The sequence below is a fragment of the Rhamphochromis longiceps genome, linkage group LG3 (assembly GCF_057381845.1).
Source record: "Rhamphochromis longiceps isolate RC_006_pf linkage group LG3, R_longiceps_female_GT1.1, whole genome shotgun sequence".
In the NCBI taxonomy this organism is placed as follows: domain Eukaryota; kingdom Metazoa; phylum Chordata; class Actinopteri; order Cichliformes; family Cichlidae; genus Rhamphochromis; species Rhamphochromis longiceps.
In genome coordinates, this window is record NC_140559.1 from 13,204,548 (window position 1) to 13,229,038 (window position 24,491).

At 41.4% G+C, this 24,491-nt stretch overlaps 1 protein-coding gene across 2 annotated transcripts in view; it reads right to left on the minus strand.

The window, feature by feature from the left end:
- Positions 1 to 21,789, minus strand: part of LOC146672993 (protein NLRC3-like) — a 37,604-nt gene extending 15,815 nt beyond the window's left edge. Inside the window, exons 1-9 of one of the 2 annotated variants that reach the window (XM_085401442.1) lie at positions 21,754 to 21,789; positions 16,859 to 16,974; positions 16,673 to 16,774; positions 16,056 to 16,157; positions 14,760 to 14,838; positions 13,835 to 14,039; positions 11,786 to 13,583; positions 10,272 to 10,445; positions 9,858 to 10,031 (exon numbers count right to left, since the gene is read on the minus strand). In XM_085401442.1, coding sequence (XP_085257568.1) covers positions 9,858 to 10,031; positions 10,272 to 10,445; positions 11,786 to 13,583; positions 13,835 to 14,039; positions 14,760 to 14,838; positions 16,056 to 16,157; positions 16,673 to 16,774; positions 16,859 to 16,947 — 2,723 coding nt within the window. In that variant the 5' untranslated portion in view covers positions 16,948 to 16,974; positions 21,754 to 21,789. Of the gene's footprint in view, positions 1 to 9,857; positions 10,032 to 10,271; positions 10,446 to 11,785; positions 13,584 to 13,834; positions 14,040 to 14,759; positions 14,839 to 16,055; positions 16,158 to 16,672; positions 16,775 to 16,858; positions 16,975 to 21,753 lie in introns of those variants that run through there. The other variant, XM_085401441.1, reaches the window with a different exon arrangement.
- Between the last annotated feature and the right edge of the window lie 2,702 nt (positions 21,790 to 24,491).

Consider the following 24,491-nt stretch of genomic DNA (forward strand, 5'->3'; position numbering starts at 1 on the left):
TACCAAGTAATATTCAGGGTGGTATCGACGATACTGATCCGATACCGATACTTTGTACAAAAACTTATTTTATTTATTGTATCTCAAATTATAGCATCATAATGATTACAGGACATCAGACTACTTGTTCTTATCACTTAATAATGTAGGGTTCTTCATATAGAAATAAAAAAAATGAAGTTGTGGGCTATTTGAACTCGTTGCCCTCCTGCAGCACTAAAGAACTCCGTGACAGACATCTGTCTCGCCCTAGCAGCACCTGTCCCTGTCCTCCTCTTCAGTTCGCCTCAACATACGCTCGTCATATTCTGTGATATGATTTACTCTGAGGTGTTTGACAAGGTTAGTGATGTTGCCACAACCATACATGCCAACCCTCCCGATTTTTCCGGGAGAACACCGAATTTCAGTGCCCCTCCCGAAAATCTCCCGGAGCCACCATTCTCCCGAATTTCGCCCGATTTTCCAGGACAACAAAATTGAAAAATCATATTGCATAATTCATAGCGCGGCCCAGCCAATTCCAGTTTCCAACAATGGCGGCAGCGACTTAGTTTTAATATTACTCTTATTTCTCTTTCTGGGTCGCAAAAAAACTTTTAACATATTTTCAGGTGAGAATGTAGCTGTGTAAACTTCAAATATCTGAGCCGACGATGGCTCAGATATCATCATGATATATAAGTCACTTTGATAACTTAAAAATGTTATTGTTTGGCTTTTTCAGTGTTTTATTTGTTCGTGAGTAAATCGGTTTGGCTGAGATTAAAGTTATTAGATTCGATTAAATTAAATTTAACTTTATTAATCCCTCGGTAGGGTTACTTCGGGGTTTTCACACAGCTGAATAAACGTCAAACAGAAAATGGTTAAACAGAAGTGTGAGACGGTTGAGAGTTTACATCAGTGCCCGGTTATATTTTAGAGAGCAAGGAGCAGACGGCAGTTTCACTCCACCGAGGGAGCTCGTGACGTACTACCCGGCTTTCTTTAGACCGCGACGGGCAGGTCCTCAGGTGGAAGCAGCCTCTGAATTTGGACACCCCCGATGTTTCCGGGCCGGCCAATAATAACGGTGACATTTAACGTATTTTGTCCGATAAATAAACACTGTAAAATGTATTTACCCCCCCCCAACAGCCCTTTTGAATGTCTCCCTAGTATGGCCACAACTCCTCACTCTTGGAGCACTTTTTTGCCACATGTATCGCAAACCACGTCTCAGCTGTTTGTGGAGGTAAAATACGTCCGCACATGACTTCAATTACGCTCAGCCATTGTTGTGAGTGCGCGCGCCAAGGGGCTGCGAGACATTTATACAGCCGTATTTCGCACATGACTATGAAAGGCGGAAGAGGAAGTAGTTCCTTTGAATGTAGACAATCCGAATGTTATAGTTTCTTTCCACTGTGTTCCTGTTAATGATAAACTACAAATTTACTCTAAATTACTAAAATATCGATATTTTAATGTGAGAATCGATTCTAGAACATAAATGATTGGTATCGGAGGAATCGATATTTCAGGATCGATCCGCACATCACTACTGGAGACCTGTTCTTGGATGTCTGCCACTGTGATGGTTACTGGACCCTTTTCAGGGAGGTCGTTGTAGCCTTCCCTTAGGTCCACTAGCCACTGAGCATTGCCGTTATGGGTTGCATCCTTCTCCGATATTGTCTTCCAATATTGCTCTGTCTCCAGTGTGTGGTTTTCATATTGTTCCCTTGCCACTGAGAGTACACCTTGGCTGGTTCTCTGGAGAACAGCTGGTTTATCCTTCTGCCTTCTCTCTCCCAAGTGTACCTCTTCAATCGGCTGGCCAAGGCTGTGAGTAGTTGCTTGGCAGTTTTTCAGGCCGGACTCAGGTATGGACAGCTTGCTATACATCTTGGATACCGTCTTTGTCGCACCTTTTTGCAGCTCCAACAGTTGGCTAACCTCTATCCATGCTACCTTGATACTAGTCTCCAGACTCCTTCCCCATAGGGGGTATTGCTTCTTATGGCTGTTCAACTTGTAGCCAAGCATCTCACTGATCACTCCTGCTGTAGTGTAGATCAGCTTGTTAGTCTCAGTAATCGTGGCTGTAGGTATCGTCCATAGCGCTGCATTTACATCATCTAGCAGATCTGCTGAGGGTACATTTATTCTTGCTAACCAGCTACGGGGACCCAGGTTTCCCAGTTCCTCTTGCACTCAACGATCCTTCTTCCATTGCACTTGAGGCTTGGTACCCAATCTCTGGCTGCAAGAGCAATCTCTTCTTTCGAATGTTGTAACACTGAGCTACTAGTGATATGTCGGTCGCGAACGAAATGGCTCTTAGTAGTAGTAGTAGTATTATTTATTGTCATTGTCAAGAACAATGAAATTGCGTTTGGGGCTTCCATACAACCCAAAAAAAGAAGAAAATAATAAATACCCCTTAAAACCCAAGTGTACATATTTAACCCAGTGTGACTCCAATGCAATAAGACAATCCTTAGCAATAATGTTCGTAGAAATTCAGACAAAGACCTGAGAAACATGACAAAATACAACAATGCAACCCATTAAATATTATTGTACTGTGAGATATGATATCAGATATGATAGTTATCTATTTAAGAAAGAGGGGGGGGGGGGGCAGGAGGGGGAAGAGAATAAAGATATGATGCACCAATGCAGACCAGTTCATTGCTATTAAGAAGTTGGATATGGTTATTGTCCGTGAGAGGGGGGCAGAGAGTTCAGGAGCCTCACAGCCTGTGGATACAGGCTGGATGTTCTGGCCATCCAGGTCTATACAGGCCTGGATGTTCTGGCCTGTATAGACCTGTACCTTCTCCCTGAGGGCAGCAGATGGAAAAGGTGGCACGCAGGGTGATGTTGGTCCCGCAGGATACTGTGCACCCTCCTCAGACAGCGAGTGGGGAAGATATTACTGATCCCTGGCAGACTTGTTCCAATAATTCTGCCAGCTTCTTTCACCACCCGCTGGAGTGCTTGCTGATCGGCCTTGGTGCAGCTGGGGAACCACACTAGAAATCCATACGTCAGAACGCTGCTGATGGCACAGTTGTAGAAGTTCAACATCAGAGATCTGGGAATGTGTGCGCTCCGCAGTCTCCTCAGGTAGTAGAGGCGCTGTTGGGCCTTCCGTGCAACTGAGGTGATATGGTTGCCCCAGGACAGGTCCTCGGTCACAGTTACCCCCAAGAATTTAAAACTGCTCACCCTCTCCACCGCCTCACTGCCAATGAAGGGAGGCAGATGGTTGTTATGACCCTTCTTCCGGAAATCTACAATGATCTCCTTGGTCTTTTTGGTGTTTAAGACCAAGTTATTGTCGTGGCACCATGACTCTAGTTGTTGCACCTCTGTCCTATAGTTTGTCTCATCATTGATGGATATAAGTCCGAGCACTGTAGTGTCATCTGCAAACTTAACAATGAGATTGGACGCGCAGGAGGAAATACAGTCATGGGTGAAGAGAGTGTATAGCAGAGGGCTCAGAACACACCCCTGAGGGGCACCGGTGTTGACCACAAGGGTGGAAGAGGTGTTCTTACCCACTCTGACACTCTGTCTACGGTTAGTGAGGAAGTCCACAATCCAGTTGCACAGAGAGGAGTTAAGTCCCAGTTGGTGGAGTTTGGGACGGAGTTTGTATGGCCGGATGGTATTAAAAGCCGAGCTGTAGTCTACAAAGAGGAGCCGTGCATAGGTGTTCCTGTGTTCCAAGTGCTTCAGTAATGTGTGCAGCACTGTGGCGATCGCATCCTCGGTTGACCGGTTCTCCCTGTATGCAAACTGGTGCGAGTCCAGGGATGGTGGAAAGGCAGCTCTGATGTGTTTAATAACCAGTCTCTCCAGGCATTTGGCGGGAATGGGGGTGAGTGCCACAGGTCTGAAATCGTTCAGGCATGTGACATTTGACTGTTTTGGGATGGGAACGATGGTTGCTGCTTTGAAACAGGATGGTACCAGTGAACAGGACAACGAGGTGTTATATATAGAGGTGAAGACGTCCGCCAGGTCCGCAGCACAGTCTTTTAGCACCCGGCCCAGCACTCCATCTGGCCCGGCCGCCTTCCTGGTGTTAATGCTCCGGAACACACGCCTCAGCTCATGAGTGCTCAGGACTGGAGCAGGATCGGTTGAGTGGAGAGGGGGCAGGACAGGGTCGGTGTTCTCCCTATCAAAACGGGCATAAAAGAGATTTAGATCCTCAGCCAGAGTAGAACTGTTGGCTGAGGGTGATGGTGTTCTCCTTTTGTAGTCCGTGATAGCCCTGATGCCCTCCCAGACCTGCCTTGGGTTTGTGTTGTTCTCAAACCTGGCCTCGATACGCCTCCTGTGCTGCTGCTTGGCAGTCTTGATGCCTCTTCTCAAGTTGGCCCTGGCAGCACTGTATGCCTCCTGGTCCCCGGATTTGAAAGCGTTGTTCCTCGTTCGAATAAGTTGTTGAACTCCGTGTGTCATCCAGGGTGGATTATTAGGGAACACACGGAATCGTTTCCAAGTTGTTACATTGTCCACACAGAAACAGATGTAGTCCAAGACAGTGGAGGTGTAACTGTCCAATGCGACACGATTGTCAGTGTCCTGCACCTTGAATACATCCCAGTCTGTGCAGTGGAAACAGTCCTGAAGCATCGGAATAGCATCCTGCGGCCATGTTCTCACGGTTTTGGTTGTAATCCCAGTGCTCTTGATCTTTTGTGTGTATATTGGGTGTAGCAGAAGGGAGAGATGGTCTGACAGACCCAGGTGGGGATAAGCCTGGGCTCTGTACGCATTCGCCATGTTGGTGTACACCTGGTCCAACGTTCTATCTCCTCTGGTAGCACACTTCACATTACGGTGGAAATTGTGAAGTACAGATTTCAGGTCCGCGTGGTTAAAATCCCCAGCCGCAATAAAGTCACTGTCCGGGTGTGCTACCAGGCTGTTATTGATGCTGCTGCTCAATTGTGCTAACGCTAGCTTAGCATTAGCATCTGGTGGAATGTAAACAGCGCAGATGTAAACGGCAGAAAATTCCCGAGGGAGATAGAATGGACGGCACTTTAACACCAACAGTTCTACCTCTGTACTGCACAGTCTTTCCGTTACCGTGACGTTCGTGCACCAAAAGTTGTTAATATAGATGCACAGCCCCCCGCCAGTCTTCTTACCCGAGTCCGCAGACCTGTCGGCTCGATAGGCGGTGCGGCCTGCTAGATCAATAGCCGCATCGGGAATGGCGCTGTCCAGCCAGGTTTCAGTGAAAATCATGCACGAACAGTTATTAAAAGTCCGTCGAGTGGCGATCTGCAGTCGTATTTCATCCAGTTTGTAACGGATTGAACGGGCGTTGGAGAGGAATATGATCGGGAGTGGTGGTTTAAACGGACTAGTCTTTAGCCGTGCCCACAGGCCTCCCCGCCTGCCTCTCTTCTGCCTCTGCTCGCAACGTCTCCTCCTGCGGCTTGCTGTTGCGGGTAGCCCCGGGGGTTGCTTAACGATCTCCGGGGGGATGAGATACTCGGATGTTAGTTGAAGATCTCCACGGCTTAGTTGTAGTAGATCATCTCTGTTGTATTGAAGTAACCCCAGACTGTGTGAAATAATACACAGTACCACCAAAAGTGCAAAAGTGTAGGAGCTCCGGGCCGCTGTGTCTGTGCGCGCCGCCATCTTGTTACAAGAGCCGGATCTTTGACGTGAACGACGCGAGCCGGCTCCTTATCGCAAGCCGTGGTTTTTTTCTCTCTCTCATCCTCTCTGTCGCCCTTTTTTTCCTCTTTACTCAGGACACGAGCCTTGTGCTTTATGCTGGGAAGAGGCGGGAGGTGCGGTAGTTACACTCGCAGTAGCACAGGAACAGAGCGGAAGGGAAAGAGAGAAAGAGAGCCAGGGACAACGACGTCACATTAGTGGCTCTCCCTCTGTGGAAGAGGTTTTTTTCTCCTTTTCTTGTGTTGCAGGTCTGCCTCATGAGCCACAGCTGAGGTGTGTTCCAGCTCGTCAGCCACGGCATATAGTCTGCCATCCTAAACTGCCACACCCCTGCCACTTCCCCCATTTTTGCCAGAGCTGTGAGCTATCGTGTTTTGGGCAGCGGGCCTTAGTGTGTATGTGTGTGAGAACTTAAACTCTGTGACACTTTGGTTCTTTCTTTTATTGTAAGAAAAGGTGTGCCCTTATTGTGTTAATTAGTTCATCATTGTGGAAGCAGGTAGGGGTTCTCTGCCATTTTTGTTTCAACTGTTTTCTCCTTTTTTTTGGTTAGACAGGGAGCTCAGCCATTGTATTTTGTTTTGGTTAGTGAGTACTTGGTTTGATTTCTAGCTAAAGGGGGTGTTTTGTTTGTTGTTTTGGCCTTGGAGACCCTGAAGAAAAGAGCTTCCCTGTGTTTATTTTTACTGTAGTAGTTTTGGGCAATAAATCACATTTAATGACATCTATTCTCCAGTAGTTCATGTGTTCTCTTTCACTTTGTGTTACCCCTCACTCCAGTCAACACTTCGTTTTTAAGTGGGGCGTAACATCATCCACAACTACAGGGAGTGCAGAATTATTAGGCAAATGAGTATTTTGTCCACATCATCCTCTTCATGGATGTTGTCTTACTCCAAGCTGTATAGGCTCGAAAGCCTACTACCAATTAAGCATATTAGGTGATGTGTATCTCTGTAATGAGAAGGGGTGTGGTCTAATGACATCAACACCCTATATCAGGTGTGCATAATTATTAGGCAACGTCCGTTCTTTTGGCAAAATGAGTCAAAAGAAGGACTTGACAGGCTCAGAAAAGTCAAAAATAGTGAGATATCTTGCAGAGGGATGCAGCAGTCTCAAAATTGCAAAGCTTCTGAAGCGTGATCATCGAACAATCAAGCGTTTCATTCAAAATAGTCAACAGGGTCGCAAGAAGCGTGTGGAAAAACCAAGGCGCAAAATAACTGCCCATGAACTGAGAAAAGTCAAGCGTGCAGCTGCCAAGATGCCACCAGTTTGGCCATATTTCAGAGCTGCAACATCACTGGAGTGCCCAAAAGCACAAGGTGTGCAATACTCAGAGACATGGCCAAGGTAAGAAAGGCTGAAAGACGACCACCACTGAACAAGACACACAAGCTGAAACGTCAAGACTGGGCCAAGAAATATCTCAAGACTGGTTTTCCTAAGGTTTTATGGACTGATGAAAGGAGAGTGAGTCTTGATGGGCCAGATGGATGGGCCCGTGGCTGGATTGGTAAAGGGCAGAGAGCTCCAGTCCCACTCAGATGCCAGCAAGGTGGAGGTGGAGTACTGGTTTGGGCTGGTATCATCAAAGATGAGCTTGTGGGGCCTTTTCGGGTTGAGGATGGAGTCAAGCTCAACTCCCAGTCCTACTGCCAGTTTCTGGAAGACACCTTCTTCAAGCAGTGGTACAGGAAGAAGTCTGCATCCTTCAAGAAAAACATGATTTTCATGCAGGACAATGCTCCATCACACGCGTCCAAGTACTCCACAGCGTGGCTGGCAAGAAAGGGTATAAAAGAAGAAAAACTAATGACATGGCCTCCTTGTTCACCTGATCTGAACCCCATTGAGAACCTGTGGTCCATCATCAAATGTGAGATTTACAAGGAGGGAAAACAGTACACCTCTCTGAACAGTGTCTGGGAGGCTGTGGTTGCTGCTGCACGCAATGTTGATGGTGAACAGATCAAAACACTGATAGAATCCATAGATGGCAGGCTTTTGAGTGTCCTTGCAAAGAAAGGTGGCTATATTGGTCGCTGATTTGTTTTTGTTTTGTTTTTGAAAGTCAGAAATGTATATTTGTGAATGTGGAGATGTTATATTGGTTTCACTGGTAAAAATAAATAATTGAAATGGGTATATATTTGTTTTTTGTTAAGTTGCCTAATAATTATGCACAGTAATAGTCACCTGCACACACAGATATCCCCCTAAAATAGCTAAAACAAAAACAAACTAAAAACTACTTCCAAAAACATTCAGCTTTGATATTAATGAGTTTTTTGGGTTCATTGAGAACATGGTTGTTGTTCAATAATAAAATTATTCCTCAAAAATACAACTTGCCTAATAATTCTGCACTCCCTGTATTTTCAGTTGCAGATGATTTATTTATTACATTTTATGTGGTGTGAATAAATAAAAGTATATTTACGGTGGTCCCTAGAAACAAAGGACGTACAGACTTCAAAACACATACGAACTCTGAAGCACGTAAAAACTCCAAAACACGTAAAAACTCCAAAACACGTAAAAACTCCAAAACACGTAAAAACTCCAAAACACGTAAAATCTCCAAAACACGTAAAAACTCTAAAACAAAATACAACAGAAGTGCTCCAGAATGCTAGTCGCAGTGTTGAGCTTTTCTTACCTAGTGGCTACACAAGCCAGCAATTAGCAACAACCAGATTTGGTGTGTGGTAATAACAGGTAAATGAACATTTTTTTTAAATTATTTGAATATAAATGAGTGCCTGTGTATAAATACACAAACAATACACATATGCTTTCAATCGAGTAATTTAAGTAATCTAGGTAGCTCTGTTCAGTTCACGCTAGAAATGTGTTTTGGAGTTTGTACATGCATTGTCTCTAGGGGCCACCACATATATTTATACATAAACATATATAAATAAAACCACTTTTTTTTACATTAGTAATTCCTTTTGTGCATAATTTTATATTATTGTTAATAATAAATCAATTAAAGCAACAAAACCACCTGAAGAGCCAGTTTTAGTGAGCCAAGCCGAAATAGCCAGTTCTCTAAAAAGAGCCGGAAATCCCATCACTATGAGCTACGCATTTCACCGTCAACTTGGATGATAAGTATAGAAGATTCCATAGGTCCCTCATCCTTTTCATGTAACCCCTTCCGCCAGGGTTACTTGCATAGTAGCATTCCAACAAGGCCCCATTTTCATTTCTTAGGTTAAGTCTGATGCATGAAACAATACATTTTTAGACATACAGTAGGTTGTGATGGCCGCCGTTTTCTTTTTGAGTATTTATTACACGGCGTGCTGCGGGGAAAAGCCTGTTCTAACGTTTGAGTCTAAGGTTTATTTTTTAGCACCTGGCGGCTCTTTTTTGCTTCTCAGCCATAAATACTCTGCATACTTTTTCACATCATTCAGTTTATTTTGAAAAGTCTCAACAGGATCTTGAGCTTTATTGTGAAAGGTTTGTGGAAAATAAACAAGCAGACTTGTGATGTTTTTACCATTGTTGTTGCTAACGACAACGCATAAAAACAGGCACTTGTCCGTCCGTTGTGTGGTTATATTAAATATAAGAGAAAGAGAGAACTTTAAGAAATTAATATAGCCACTACAGTGACCATCAAAACAATATTGCCGTAAACGTTTATTTTGTGACACCACAAAACAAACGATAACGTAAAATGAAACTATAGATGTTTATATACCATCATCCGGTATATATCGTTATATCGAACAGCTCTACCCACCGATGCCTTCTTGTTTCAATAGCCCACTTCTCATCAGGGTGCCCTGGTTCCTCAAAACCTGATGTGGACCTTGTTGAGCGAAATAGAAGAGCCACCTTGGGAGAACAAGATTAAGCTGTTCCTCTAAAGGACAAAACTCACTCTTTCAAGGATGCCATTGTTCACATTTTCCATTATGAAAATAGGGATGCAAAACAGACCTAAATCTTTGAAAAGAACAGTGCATAAATCATGTTTCTATTGTCACACTAAGTGTCACAGTTTTTAAATTTTAGAGTTTAATAATCCACCGAAGAAGCAACTAAAATGGCACCTGCAATTTCTATATAGGTTAGCAGTTTATGTAAATAACCTTTTAATTATCAACAGTATCAATCAGAATCCTGACCTTAGAATTTCCAGTGTGCAATATGAACTCATCACTCCAATGCACAGAAACTTCACTCCTGAGTCCCGTAGGTCATTGTTACTAAGATCCAGCTCTCTCAGACTAAAGTACTGGGAGCAGAGAACTGAGGACAGAACATCACAGCTTCTATCCGTGAGGTTGCACACACTCAATCTGAAGGACACACACAAAGAAAACACTAGCTTTACAGTGTATTGATAGTGGTAGTTTGTAGATTTGACGGTTCTAATCTTATTTTAGAACTGGCTGGAACTCTTATTGTCTTATTATAAATAGACCAGAGGTGTGGGAGTTTTTAGATACAATTAGCACTAATAAAACAACAATAAATGGATGAAGCTGACTTTTATTACTTGTTTTTTGAAAAACAAACAAAAGCTCTTTTGATCTGACCTCAGATTTTCCACTGTATAATGTTGAGTCTTTAGTCCACTGCAAAGAAGCTTCACTCCCGAATCCTGCAGATTATTATTACTTAGGTCCAGCTCTCTCAGACAACAGGATTGGGAGCTAAGAACCGATGAGAGAGCTCCACAGCTACTCTCTGAGAGTTTACAGTGATTCAATCTAGAAAAAGAATGGCATGTATTAAAATTAAATCACTTTAGATGAAGAAATCAAACATCAGTGTGGAGCACAAGTCTTTATTAACTTACAAATACATTTTAATCTGGAAAAACATTTAAAGATTTGGAATTGCACCAGTAACAACCTAATCATAACTCTATAATTAAATGTAAACCAGTAAGGACCTGGTTCATTTAGTAACTCTAGTTCAGCACCTGCAGGGCTACAGGCCCTGTTCATATTTCTAATTGTAAAATATACAATTACTGTTGCTAAATGGCAATCAAACCAATACTTTTCATTACATACTTGACCTTGTTTTAGCGTCTGAATTAATCCTTTATACTTGCTCGTTTAGCTTTTTCCTCTTAAGCCCTTCCTAAAATCCTACTTTCCTTTGATTAGCCAATTTAAGGATGCCTGCTAAAGGCACCACTCTGTCCTTTTGAACTACACCATGTCCACTACATGTGCATAGGTTGTGCAAACGGTAAAACCTTTATAGACAATTTCTGGTTTACAATTACCAATAAAATCTTCTCGCATCCATTTGTACATTTCAGAGCCTGATTCTGGAATATGATAGTGGACGTCGACAAATACAAAATCATTGCTTTCTTACTGAGGACTGAGGACTTCTTACTGCATTTAGTCTTTCAAATATGAAATTTATAAAAAAGTGTCCCTGTTTAAAGGGTGTGACAGCTAAATTATTTTGGAGAGAGAACACCAGGTCAGATCTGAGAGAATTAACAATACTCCTTCCAGAACACTGATTATGAATTTTGTTACCCACAGGGACAAACTGAAATCAAATCAATCTACACTGTATAAGTGGACAAAAACTGATTTCTAGGAATCAGTGAATAAGATTAATACGTGCTGACAGCAGGAAACCAAATGCAACATAATGACTAAGATTCAGTTCACCAGCAACTGAAGTACCTGGGTATATAAGTGACTGTGACATTTGAAAAGTGAAGTCATATCTTCAACTAAGCAGGGCACTGATCCTGAGAATTATCCTTTTTCTCAGGGTTGCGGAGTGGTTGGAGCCTGACCTAGTTACAGAAGGGAGAGAGGCAGGCTAAAGCTCTTGGAACTCTTACCCAGGGCTAACATGGAAATACCACCAACCATTTGCACTGACATTCAAACCTATGGGCAATTTAGAATTAACAGTTCACCTAACCCCACCTCTTTGGCCTGTGGGAGGAAGCCGGAGAACCGGGAGAAAACCCACAAAAACAACCAAAAATTAAAAAATGCATTGTAATCTGCATTTTGTAGTTTAAAAAAAATCCTTTTAGAAATTAAGGTATGAATATATATGTACTCACAGAGCTTTGTTGGAGGCTTTGACCACTGGCAGCAGCCTAAGAAGAGCCTCCTCTGAAGCAGAGTATTTCTTCAGGTCAAACACATCCAGATCTTCTTCTGATGACAGTAAGATGAAGACCAGAGCTGACCACTGAGCAGGAAACAGTTTATCTGTGGAGAGACTTCCTGATCTCAGGAACTGTTGGATCTCCTCCACTAGAGAATGATCATTCAGTTCATTCAGACAGTGGAACAGATTGATGCTTTCCTCTGCAGACAGCTTCTCACTGAGCTTCTCCTTGATGTACTCGACTGTTTCCTGATTGGTCTGTGAGCTACTTCCTGTCTGTGTCAGCAGACCTCGTAGAAGAGTCTGACTGGTCTGCAGTGAAAGACCCAGGAGGAAGCGGAGGAACAAGTCCAGGTGTCCATTTGGACTCTGTAAGGCCTTGTCCACAGCACTCTGGTAGAAGTGTTTCTCTACAGATTCTCCTTTTTCAGACTTCTGGAAGGTTGTTTTTTGTTGTTCCAGCAGATTGAGTCCAGAGTTGATGAAGGTCAGATGGACATGAAGAGCAGCCAGAAACTCCTGAACACTCAGATGGATGAAGCAGAACACCTTGTCCTGGTACAGTCCTCTCTCCTCTTTAAAGATCTGTGTGAACACTCCTGAGTACACTGAGGCTGCTCTGATATCGATGCCACACTCTGTCAGGTCTGATTCATAGAAGATCAGGTTTCCTTTCTGCAGCTGATCAAAAGCCAGTTTTCCCAGAGACTCAATCATCTTCCTACTCTCTGGACTCCAGTGTGGATCTGTCTCAGCTCCTCCATCATATTTGATCTTCTTCACTTTGGCCTGAACCACCAGGAAGTGGATGTACATCTCAGTCAGGGTCTTGGGCAGCTGTCCTCCCCCTCTGGTGTCCAGCACATCCTCCAGAACTGTAGCAGTGATCCAGCAGAAGACTGGGATGTGGCACATGATGTGGAGGCTTCGTGATGTCTTGATGTGGGAGATGATCCTGCTGGCCTGCTCCTCATCTCTGAATCTCTTCCTGAAGTACTCCTCCTTCTGTGGGTCAGTGAACCCTCTGACCTCTGTCACCATGTCAACACAGTAAGGAGGGATCTGATTGGCTGCTGCAGGTCGTGTGGTTATCCAGAGGTGAGCAGAGGGAAGCAGTTTCCCCCTGATGAGGTTTATCAGCAGCGCATCCAATGAGGTGGACTTTCTAGGGTCAGTTAGGATTGTAGTTTTGTGGAAGTCCAGAGGAAGTCGACACTCATCCAGACCATCAAAGATGAACACAACCTGGAAGTCTTCAAAGCTGCAGATTCCTGCTTCTTTGGTTTCAGTAAAGAAGCGATGAACAAGTCCCACCAAGCTGAACTTTTCCTCTTTCAGCACATTCAGCTCTCTGAAAGTGAATGGAAATATGAACTGGATGTCCTGGTTGGCTTTGTCTTCAGCCCAGTCCAGGGTGTATTTCTGTGTTAAGACTGTTTTCCCAATGCCAGCCACTCCCTTTGTCAGCACTGTTCTGATTGGTTCATCTCTTCCAGGTGAGGCTTTAAAGATGTCTTCTTTTGTGATTGTTGTTTCTGGTCTGTCTGGTTTACTGTATGCTGTTTCAATCTGTCTGACCTCATGTTCATCACTGACCTTTGCAGTCCCTCCCTCTGTGATGTAGAGCTCTGTGTAGATCTGATTCAGGAGGGTTGGGTTTCCTGCTTTAGCGATCCCCTCGAAGACATACTGGAAGTTTTTCTTCAAGACAGACTTAAGATTATGTTGACAAACTGCACCATAGAGTTCTAAATGAAAAAAAGAAAATATTTTTAAAAAGTCAATATTACTTTTTAGTTTAGTTTTATGTTCTTGCCAACAAACTGAAGCGGAAAGTTCTGAAATATAATTTTTTTTTTTAAAAATGGTCATGTTTTACAAAGTGCTCATGATAGATTTGACCAAATAAAGAAATAATTAAATTAAATTAAGTCTCTCTTGAGATATTAGCAAATTCTTATTCACCCAACTGCTTAAATCTTGATAGAAATCCTCTTACTGTTCTGCAGGCGATAAGCCAGCTCCTCCTGTTTCATTCTCCTAAGGAAGTCCAGTGTGATCTTCACAAAGGCCTCTCTGCTGCTCCTCCCCTGCTTATCATCCTCTCTCTGACTCTCTAAGCATTCTGGGTAATCTAGACCAAGAACCTTCTGGATCTTCTTCAGCTCATTCTTCACAAAAGTGATGATGTTGTCCTCCAGCAGCTGGAACAGAATGTGTTATGAATGATCCATTCCATGATCACACTAATACGTTTTAATTTTAAAAAACATCTTTTTCTCTCCGTTTTGGCCTTCTGTCTACACTGAGATGGTGTTTCTGGTCAAGGAAAACTGAGCTTTTTAAAAACACTCTCCAAAGTGGATACATTTGAAAACGCCCTTTTTGTGTCGCAGTGTGTGCAAAAACAGAGGCTTTTAAAAACGATGACACATTCATGTGACCAATTCAACGAGAAGGCATTGCCGTCTATATTTGCGCTCACTTTGCATCTTTGTAATTTTGTGCTACTCACAGCAACAACTTCAACTCATTGTCAGTTCATTTAAAAAACTTGTTGATTTTCTTCGACATTTTGCCACAATGTTTCAAAGAGCCGGAAAGTAAATAAACAGCAGACAGAAATGACGCAGGTCGAATGACCTTATTTTTTAACGCATGCGCAGTACAGAACACAAGTGTTTTCAGTCATTTCAGTATGGATAAAAAACTTTTTGTAAAAAATTGAAAATGATAGTGTGGACGTGGAGCATTTTTAATTTATCCAGATTGCTGTAGACGTTACCCCAGTTAGACACTGAAATCATGCAGCCAAACATCAGATCCATGTTGGACACACTGGCAATCCACTGGTCTACAAAGAGCAGCATGGAGATGATTGTGAACACAATAGATGTAAAAGTAGTTGCTGTACATGTACAGACCATAAATATGGAGTCCAGGTCTGTTTGATGCTGCTGGGCAGACTGACCACTGGGAACCTCTGAGCTCTGCTGGTCCACTCTGTGGAGGAATTGTGGGAAGTAGTTCACATTGAGACATTTTTACTCGCCACACACACACACACACACACCTCGACGTGAATGACAGCATCTGTTGGTTGTTGGAATTTTAGGTGATTTTACCACCTAAAAGATGTAGGCATAGTCACTTTTGCCTGAGTTTTCCTTTCAGATAATAAAATGATGAATAGGAAATCAAATATACAAATTATACTCAAGTGTTCTACCATTCTTAATCATGTTCATATTGCAGCTGGTTGTATATGATCCTAAATGATAACGCAGTGTCTTATCTACAGTCAGTACAAAACTATGTTACACTGAATAATGTGGAGCTGCAGTTGTAGCAGGAGTAGGCCTCAAAACAACTACACCAAACAACAAAAACTAGAATTCCAGCCTTACTCACAAAGCGAAACACAATGAGTACAACTGTATCCTTCAAGTGCTACACAACCTGCAGGCTGCTGAAGCAGAGCTGCACATTCACAGACTCACACCAACAACAGTAAGTATGAGCTACATTGGCTGTTGACTAGCCTCACTAAGAGTTACAAGAGATGACACTAAATCCACAAATTCTTTTATCTAAAGGTCACATACACAAAGCAGCTTTACAGAGGTCATCATGACTACCACGTGCTGCCTTTGACAGCTGTTTGACACGTCAGCCATCTTACTCTAGAACTTCTCAGTTTGCTGTACACCTTAAAAGTTTGGCTAACTTTGACTTGTTTATCTGCAGTGGACTTCATCATCATACCAAAGGCCAAACCAGTGTCAGTGCACAAAATAACAGAGTGATGCTGGTCTATTTAACTTCTAGAAACTAAAGTCACTCTCCACTTTTCAGAAAATTCATTAAAAAAAATAAAAGTCTAATCTGTTAAAATGTAGAAAGGAAAGTTTCCTCTCTGACTGACAGTGTTTGAGTCATTTTTGATGCTCTGAGTTTTATGAGGAAAATTTGTGCCACAAAGTTAGTGTTCCCTCTTCTAACTTCCAACAACATAAAGCACAACATGACTGATGGAAGAAAACATTCGCACGCGCATCACTTCCTGTTTGCTGAAGCGGATTTTCAGTTGTTTAGAAACCAAAAGCTTGTTTTTAAGAGACACTTTAAAGGGGATTGAGGGAATGACGTGTTTGCACTGCAGTTTATATCAAACAACATCAAGCAGTTAAATCAAAGATTTCATGTTACTAACAGCTCACCTCTCTGCAGCAGACACAGGCTGATCTTTAAATTGAATGGGTTCACCCCTAGACCGTTCACTCCAAAAGGTCACACAGCTGGGTCCAGGTTCAGTTTGGATCCTGATAATTAAAGTTCAAATATTCAATCAAGGACTTGTCATTTTAGACATTATAATACTGACTTTAACTTGCATCTTTCTTGGTGACTGTTTTTTTTGAAATCTATTAATGACATGATTCAACATAGTGTTTACACAGCTGGGTCCAGGTTCAAGTTCAGTAGGTCTCCTGTGGATCCTGTGAGAGAAGAATGTGCTTTTCATTTGCAGCCACAGAAGCTCACGAAGACTTAGAATACCTTCATCATCCCAAAGAGAAACTGCTTTGCAGCTGAGCATGAGCAGGAGGAAACTCCAAACTAAATTAAGAACAGAGCCCAACCCAGAGGTAAACACAGTCATTAAGACTGTGCATGACGACTGATTGACTCCTGTGTGAGCAGCAGGAGTTTGAATGTTGGACCTGTTTTATAGAATAAAGGAATTCCTTGCTTAGTGACTTCCTTTGACCAGGAAACAACATCAAGCAGTTCATTTAAGTCAGACATCAAAGACTTTATGTTTATAACAGCTCACCTCTCTGCAGGAGACGCCTGCTTGACTTTAAAATGAATGTAGCGATCATTAGATGAGTCACTCTTACAGGACGCAGAGCTGGGTGGAGGTCCAGGCTGGTTCCTGTGAATAATGATGGAGCAGTGATGTGAGTGCTGAGCTGTGACATGGAGAAGAGTCATGGACAGTTAGAGATGGTCATCTCACCTCTGAGCTTTGGTCTGGCTCTCATGTTCCCCACACAGAGTGCTTTTAGAGGGAGGGACTCCCTCCTCTCTGTCCTCACACTGATCCATGCTGCTCAGCTCACACACACTTTCTACCTGCAGAGGAAACACAAATCATTCATGTGCACATCAACTACTAAGATCAGGTGACTTCAAAGTGCAGTAAGTCATTCATTTGATGTGTTTGAAAACTTACCTTGGGATTTAGTGTATTGGGTGGAAAACTCAAAGTTAAAGTGGTGGGTGGGCTCATTTTGACAGAATATATAATATTTCATGAATGAATTAAATGCAGAGTTTAGACTTTCATTTATAGCATCTACACTGATGATAAAATTACCTAGTATGATTATTTTATCTGAACTCAGCACTGAATCAGATTAAAAACTGAGGAACAGCCAGGTGGACAATAGATTAAAAAAAAATTATTTGTTGAGTTACATAGTCAGGGTGAAAAATGCAAAAAGTCAAGCTTTCAAATGGTGTACCCAAGTATTTGTAGAGTAATCAGTATGTTGATCAGTTATTAAATAGTTTAATAACTAAAGAATCAGGCTTTCAAAGTGTTCAACCTCTTTGAATAAAAAGAATAATAAATAAAACATGTCAATTATAATAGCATTAATATAACAAAAATATAAGTAAAACTATTTGATGCCATAAAAGCTAAACAGTCACTGTAGCCATCAACACTTACTACAGCTACAAGCCAATATTATTTAGAAAAATCAATACATTGTGTTTATTATTATAGGGCAATAATAAATATTAAAAAGAAATAAAATGAACTGTTTAATACTTTCCATTAACTAGTTTAATAATTTAAATGTACAAAAAGTGTTTAATTCATAATAAATGTTTTAAAGCTAAATGTCCTCTTTTCTTCCCTTTAAAAAAAAAAAAAAGTATCTCAGCCTAAGTTTCAGTTTTCTATTTTAATGGCCTGTGGAACAAAATGAGTACAAATGGTAAAAATTGTAAATGGTCTGTATTTGTATAGCACTTTACTACTCCCTAAGGACCCCAAAGCACTTGGCTACACCAAATCCTTTATACATGAATACAGTTTAATTAATATCATATTTTATTTATATTACACATGAATGTAACCTGCCAAATAATATAACCAAACACTTGAAATAAATATATCGAGAACACCCCATGCCCCCCGTAGACTAAGCCCTGCTTACTGCAGGTATCACTGCCACATAAAGTACCATGAGGTAGATCTTAAACATGATGCTATGCTGCTGTCTCCAAAAGTTGATTCGGTTCATCTGGACTGGGAGGTCAGTTCTTTAATCATAATTATGCAAATTCTCATGACCATTGATCAACAACCACTGACCAAAACCCACTGATCAAAGACCTCTGATCAATAGCCATGAGTACCATTTGATGGGTGAAACTGGGGAGCCCATGGCACACCCATGTGCCAGGAGTCTAGCCGTCCATCTAAACAAAAGGCACTTAGACTAAAACTGACATAGATATGTTTATCCTGCCATAAAACAAAAAAACAGGTACGGCCTCTCCCATGCTCCCTGGATGTGGGTGTGAATGCCAGAGCACTCTGGAATGCACACAAAGTCTTTGCAGCCTATAAGGATCAAACCTCTACCAACATGACGTTGATTATAAAACTCTAAGCATATATGAGTAGATATTTCTACGCATAAATGACAATCAACAATACAGATCTAACAACAACACTACATCCAGATGAACAGAATTACCCATATGGAAAAGATATAGTAAAAACTTATATATGATTTACTCATGAAAGTGGCCACTTTCTCATTACTTTCATATATTGTTTTAGTAAGTATCCAAAACATACAAGTTTCATTATATAATTTTTCAAGGGATCTTATATCTGTTTTCACTCTTATATGCTTTTCATACAAGTTTCACACAAGACAGATACAAACTTTATAAGATTTATATATAAATAATTTCCCCCAGGGATCAATAAAGTATTCTGATTCTGATTCTGATATCTTTTTCATATGGGTAATTTTGGGAGATTTACTTTCCTGGATGATTGAGATGAATGCATGAAGGTGATACTGCTGTGCTCGGTTCATGACAAGTATTTGAGTCCAGACTTGCTGTGTGTTGTATTTAGAAAGAAACAAGCTGCTATCTGGAACGAGTCAGTGCTCTGCTTCTGATGGAAAAAGGGGTGATGAAATAATGGGTGATGCAGAGGAGGGGGATTTTGACAAAGAGAGTATAGTATAGAGATGGACCGATCCAATATTACGTATCGGTATCGGTCCGATACTGACCTAAATTACTGGATCGGATATCGGTGAGAAATAAAAGACGTAATCCAATCCATTAAATATATATATTAAAAAAAATAAATAAATCACAAAACTTGCAACACAGCGTAACTCGGCTCATAACCGTCACACGTCGCAGCAGTGTGGTCACGTGATAGAGCAGCTGCGTGTATTTGGAGCCTCGCTACCAAACCAGTATTTCATCTCCAAGGAAGTGATCCCAGAGAGAAGTAAAGCAAGTGTGTAAGTTCATCTCTGAGTGTTTGTAAAGCGTTCCCATGTTAAGCTTAACAACCGATATATGGAGCGACTGCCCCTCTCTCCGTCTCCTGCTGATACTTCAATTGTGAAACTGATTAATGATCAGCTGATCGGCTTTTCTGTCGTCTCTCTTCTTTGTTTTTGGCCCACTTTGCACCAGAAAGAGGAAACCAGCGGCTGAACAACAGCAGCACGTTTAACCTTGATAAGCTGTTGTTAGAATTTATTTAATATTACTTTCTACACCAGGATCTTTTTCTGCGCAGCTGACGGCTGGTAACTGTGCAGGGGCGGGTCTAGCAAAGTTTAGCCAGGGGGGCCGATAGGGCACGAACAGGGCAAAGGGGCACAAAGACATACTTTTCTTTCTTATTCTCATTTAAAATGTCTGGCTTTTAACCCTCTGGGGTCCAGGGTATAATTGGTCGTTTTTGACTACGTTTGATTTTACCTCTATATCTCACCTTTAAAATATGTTTATCTTGCCTTGTTTGGTATCATTATTTTCAGCACAACCTCAAATATCTGAATTTTCTTTTTCATTTTAGTATACTATATTAGCACAGTTGATCTAAATTCAGACAAAAAATTCAAAATCAGAGTAGAAAAAAGTTATATTTTTTACTGTAAAACCCACAAACATGTTTAACGAATCATTTTCATAACTTGAAATGCAAATAGAAATTGTACATTTCTAAAAAGATTATGCACAAGTTTTGCAAACAACAAAGTTATATGGTACTATTTACCTAAAAATGCAGCCAAGGCCTCGGGCGTTTTTTTATATAACCATTTAAATCTATTTACAGAACAATCAGCTGGGCTGCATCAAAGAAGGCACACAAATTATTTGTGCCAGTCCAAAAGAATGTAGTTTGTGTTCAGTATAAGACAGAGGAGAACAGCACAGGCCTAAACCTGCAGGTCTGACAGCAGGAGGAGCATCAGTCCAGTTTTTCATGTGGGAACAGCGTTTACACTGGAATCTGCCTTTGACGGCGTTTTTAGAGCAAATGTGACATTCAGCAGTATAACTGACACACAATAAAAGACAATAACTACACAACAAACTAACTATGGCCTCCAAACACGCCACACGTCACTCATGTGTGACATATGAAAACTCGCTCTCTCTCTTTCTTTCGCTCGTCCGCTTTCCTTCTCAGGTGTCACTCCTAAAAACTTCCCCTTCTCCCTAAACAACTGATAAGGCCTAAACTGCCTTATCAGTTTTTTGATTGGCTGACATGGTAAACTCTAACACCAATAGGGAAGGGGTGTTTTTTCTTTTTTCACTCACAATCGGAGAGTGTTTGCTAGCGCTGTCTGTAGAAAACACCATTTTTACCGTCCTTCCCGCTCTAAATACCGCTGTTTTATTAAAAAAAAAAAAACATTGCGTGTATGTTTTATCATAACTCTGGTTTTACGTGGCCCATCGACACAATTCAAAAACTAGTATATAGTTTGAAGTCTGCACTTTCGACCCGAGTTGAAATGGAGAATAGCTTTAGTGTTGTTGTGTATTTAAACTTGAATATGAACTTATACAAAATGCAGCAAGATATTAAAAAAAATTTTATTGATTAAATAAACACACTATATCGGATTCATATCGGTCTCAGCAGATATCCAAATTTATGATATCGGTATTGGTATCGGACATAAAAAAGTGGTATCGTGCCATTTCTAGTATAGAATATAAGCATTCCTGACCATATTTACTCCAACGCACTTTTCAGAAACAACAAATACTCCAAACACTTTAAGAAAAAAAGTGTTTCTCGCTAAAGCAGAAAAAAATGTTTCTTTGATGAAACAAAGCAGAGCTCCACTAACAACTTTTCCTTTATCGAAAAGCAGCTTTTTTACTCTCTGTGTACAAACCAATCTTTATTTTAAACATAGCTTCTCAAAGCTCAACCCAAATACAGAAAAACATCATTGTCTCTCTCACACTGTGTGACTCACACCTGAACAATAAGGTTGTGTCACACCTGCCCTGCAGCTAAACTGCTCATGTGAGTTTGACTGTAAATAATAGTGGTCATATGATTTACAAGGAGAACAGGCCATGCCAAGTGTCTTCCTTGTCTGTGCCCGTCAGCATGGGACCAACTTCTCCTGTTATCAGATTTGTGAGCAGCAGCAGAAACAGACACATAAAACCGTTTGATTCCAGTCAATCAACAACCAATAATCAAGTTTGAAGACAAACAGTGATCAAAGTTTGTCCTGGAATTGGAAGTGAACAACTGATCCAAACATCACAGAGCACAAAAAATAAACAGTCAACCTGTTGAACTAGGAAACAAAGCAAACTTACAGTTTCTTCAAGTACACACACCAAGAACAGGCTCCACTCCACACCTGGACACTAAACACGGACACACAGGTGAGCTGCTTACTGGAAGGAGGCGGGACTTAATGCCTAAAGAGTGTGAGAGGGTCACACCTTCATGTGCAGGTTTACAAATATGTCATCTGACTGCTCAGACTGAACCTGTTTACCTGGTTAAAACCTGTAAAACTGGGTTTTCTGAGCTTCCTGCTTGAAAATGACATGTAGAAAATGAATTTAATATTTTTTTTTCTTACAATCTGACTAAACTAAATTTAAAAGTAGAATGGGAGGCAGAGCCTTCAGTTTTCAGGCCCCTCTTCTGTGGAACCAGCTTCCAGTTTGGATTCAGGAGACAGACACTATCTCTACTTTTAAGATTAGGCTTAAAACTTTCCTTTTTGCTAAAGCATATAGTTAGGGCTGGACCAGGTGACCCTGAATCCTCCCTTAGTTATGCTGCAATAGACACAGGCTGCCGGGGGATTCCCATGATGCATTGAGTTTTTCCTTTCCAGTCACCTTTCTCACTCACTATGTATTAATAGACCTCTCTGCATTGAATCATATCTGTTATTAACCTCTGTCTCTCTTCCACAGCATGTCTTTATCCTGTCTTCCTTCTCTCACCCCAACCGGTCGCAGCAGATGGCCCCGCCCCTCCCTGAGCCTGGTTCTGCTGGAGGTTTCTTCCTGTTAAAAGGGAGTTTTTCCTTCCCACTGTCACCAAAGTGCTTGCTCATAGGGGGTCATATGATTGTTGGGTTTTTCTCTGTATCTATGAAGCGCCTTGAGGCGACTTTTGTTGTGATTTGGCGCTATATAAATAAAATTGAATTGAATTGAATTAAACAATCTTGGCATCAAAATAAAGCTAACACTTGTGAGATTTGATCAGAGGTGTAAATACTACAGCAGATGTGACTGTGTCAGAGTTCCTGAGGCTGGAACATAAAAAACTTTGTAGATTTTCTTCAACTAAGTTATTTTTTATTTTATTTTATTTAACAAGTAGGGTGACCATATTTAATTTCCAAAGGAAGAATACACTTGGCCCAGTCATAATGAACTTTAATTATACTGTTTGCTTAAAGAAGTTTTTAATATAAAAATGATGCTTTCTCTGTACGGTTAATGAATCGTGAAATTTAAAAAAAAAACGTCTTATAGGCTTTTCAAGTCAACAAGTTAAAAAAAGAAGACTTTTGGTCACCAATTTATAGCCACTTTGAAAATATGATTCACTTCCCATTTAACCAGGAATCAACATGTGAACATTATCTGTGCAAGTAATGATGCTGCTGAAGTGAAACCATGAAAAATTACAGCACTGTTAATGACTACATAGCCATTTGGCACATTTTGCCAATGTGATGGTGTGATGCATTTTGTAATGGTGATTTATTATGTCAGAATCAGAATACATTATTGATCTCTCGCTCTCTCTTTACTAGTCCCCCCTAGGGACCCCAAAGCGCTTTACACACCCAGTCATCTACCCATTCACTCTCACATTCACACACTGGTGGAGGCAAGCTACAGTTGTAGCCACAGCTGCCCTGAAGAAGTAACTATATAATTAATTGCCCAGCACTGGTCATTATAGACTGTATTTTGCAGACAGAGTTACAGGACTCTTTCCCAGACCACAGACTCATAATACAAGTCAGAGCTTTATAAAAGAAAAAATAAAAAGGAAAGAAAGAAAAAAAAGATGCGTTTTCAAAATTGGAATTGGAAACATAAATGTAAATGCTGTAATTTGATTATTTTAATGAACCATGTAAGTTGGATGGATTCGATGCTGGCCCGACGACAGTGCACACCTCTGCTGTTGCTCACCGTGGTCCAAGGGATCGCTCAGAGAGTTTGTGTGTTTGCTCAGACACATGAAAAATTAGAGGGAACATTGGTTGGTGCCAACCTGCAATAGAAATGTGAGATTAACTAAATATTTAGAATTGTGTGATTTGAAATGTAAATAGATGCTGTGTTACTGTAGGTGACAATATGTCATGATATTGTATATATTATATGTTTGTTACGTCTCCTCGAGGGCAGGAGGGGATAACACAACAACTCCGGAAACTCGGTACAGGTGTTATGAAAAAGGTTTAATGGCAGCGCTCTCACAAAATAAATAACCTAGATTCAAACAACAAATGTGGGGGAGAAAAGGACAGTTAGGTTGTGCCAAAAAAACACCAAAAAGACAAAACCAAAACTTAGCTGAGCTATTATCCTAGAAAAGCAACAAACAGGAGAGAAAGACCCTAAACCTCAACTTAAAACAAGCTCAAAATTACATGGGTGGCACCAACCTACTTACCTAGTGTTTCTAACAAAAAGACTCTACGTGAGTAAGTGTATGGGGTCCCCAAACTTACCTAGACCACTTTACTCCCACCACAATCATCAAACAAACTCCTGGAAAACCTCCTGTGTTGTACCAGTGCCAAAGACTTCACGCCCCAAGGACCTCAACAGCTACAGGCCAGTGGCTCTGACATCCCACCTGATGAAGACCCTGGAGCGGTTGGTCCTGGCTCAGCTTCGGCGCCTAACAAGCTCATCACTGGACCCACTTCAGTTTGCCTACCAGCCTGGCATTGGAGCGGATGATGCCGTCATTCACCTCCTACATCGTTCCCTCTCTCACCTGGAGACCGCTGGAAGCACTGTGAGAATCATGTTCTTTGATTTCTCCAGTGCCTTCAACACTA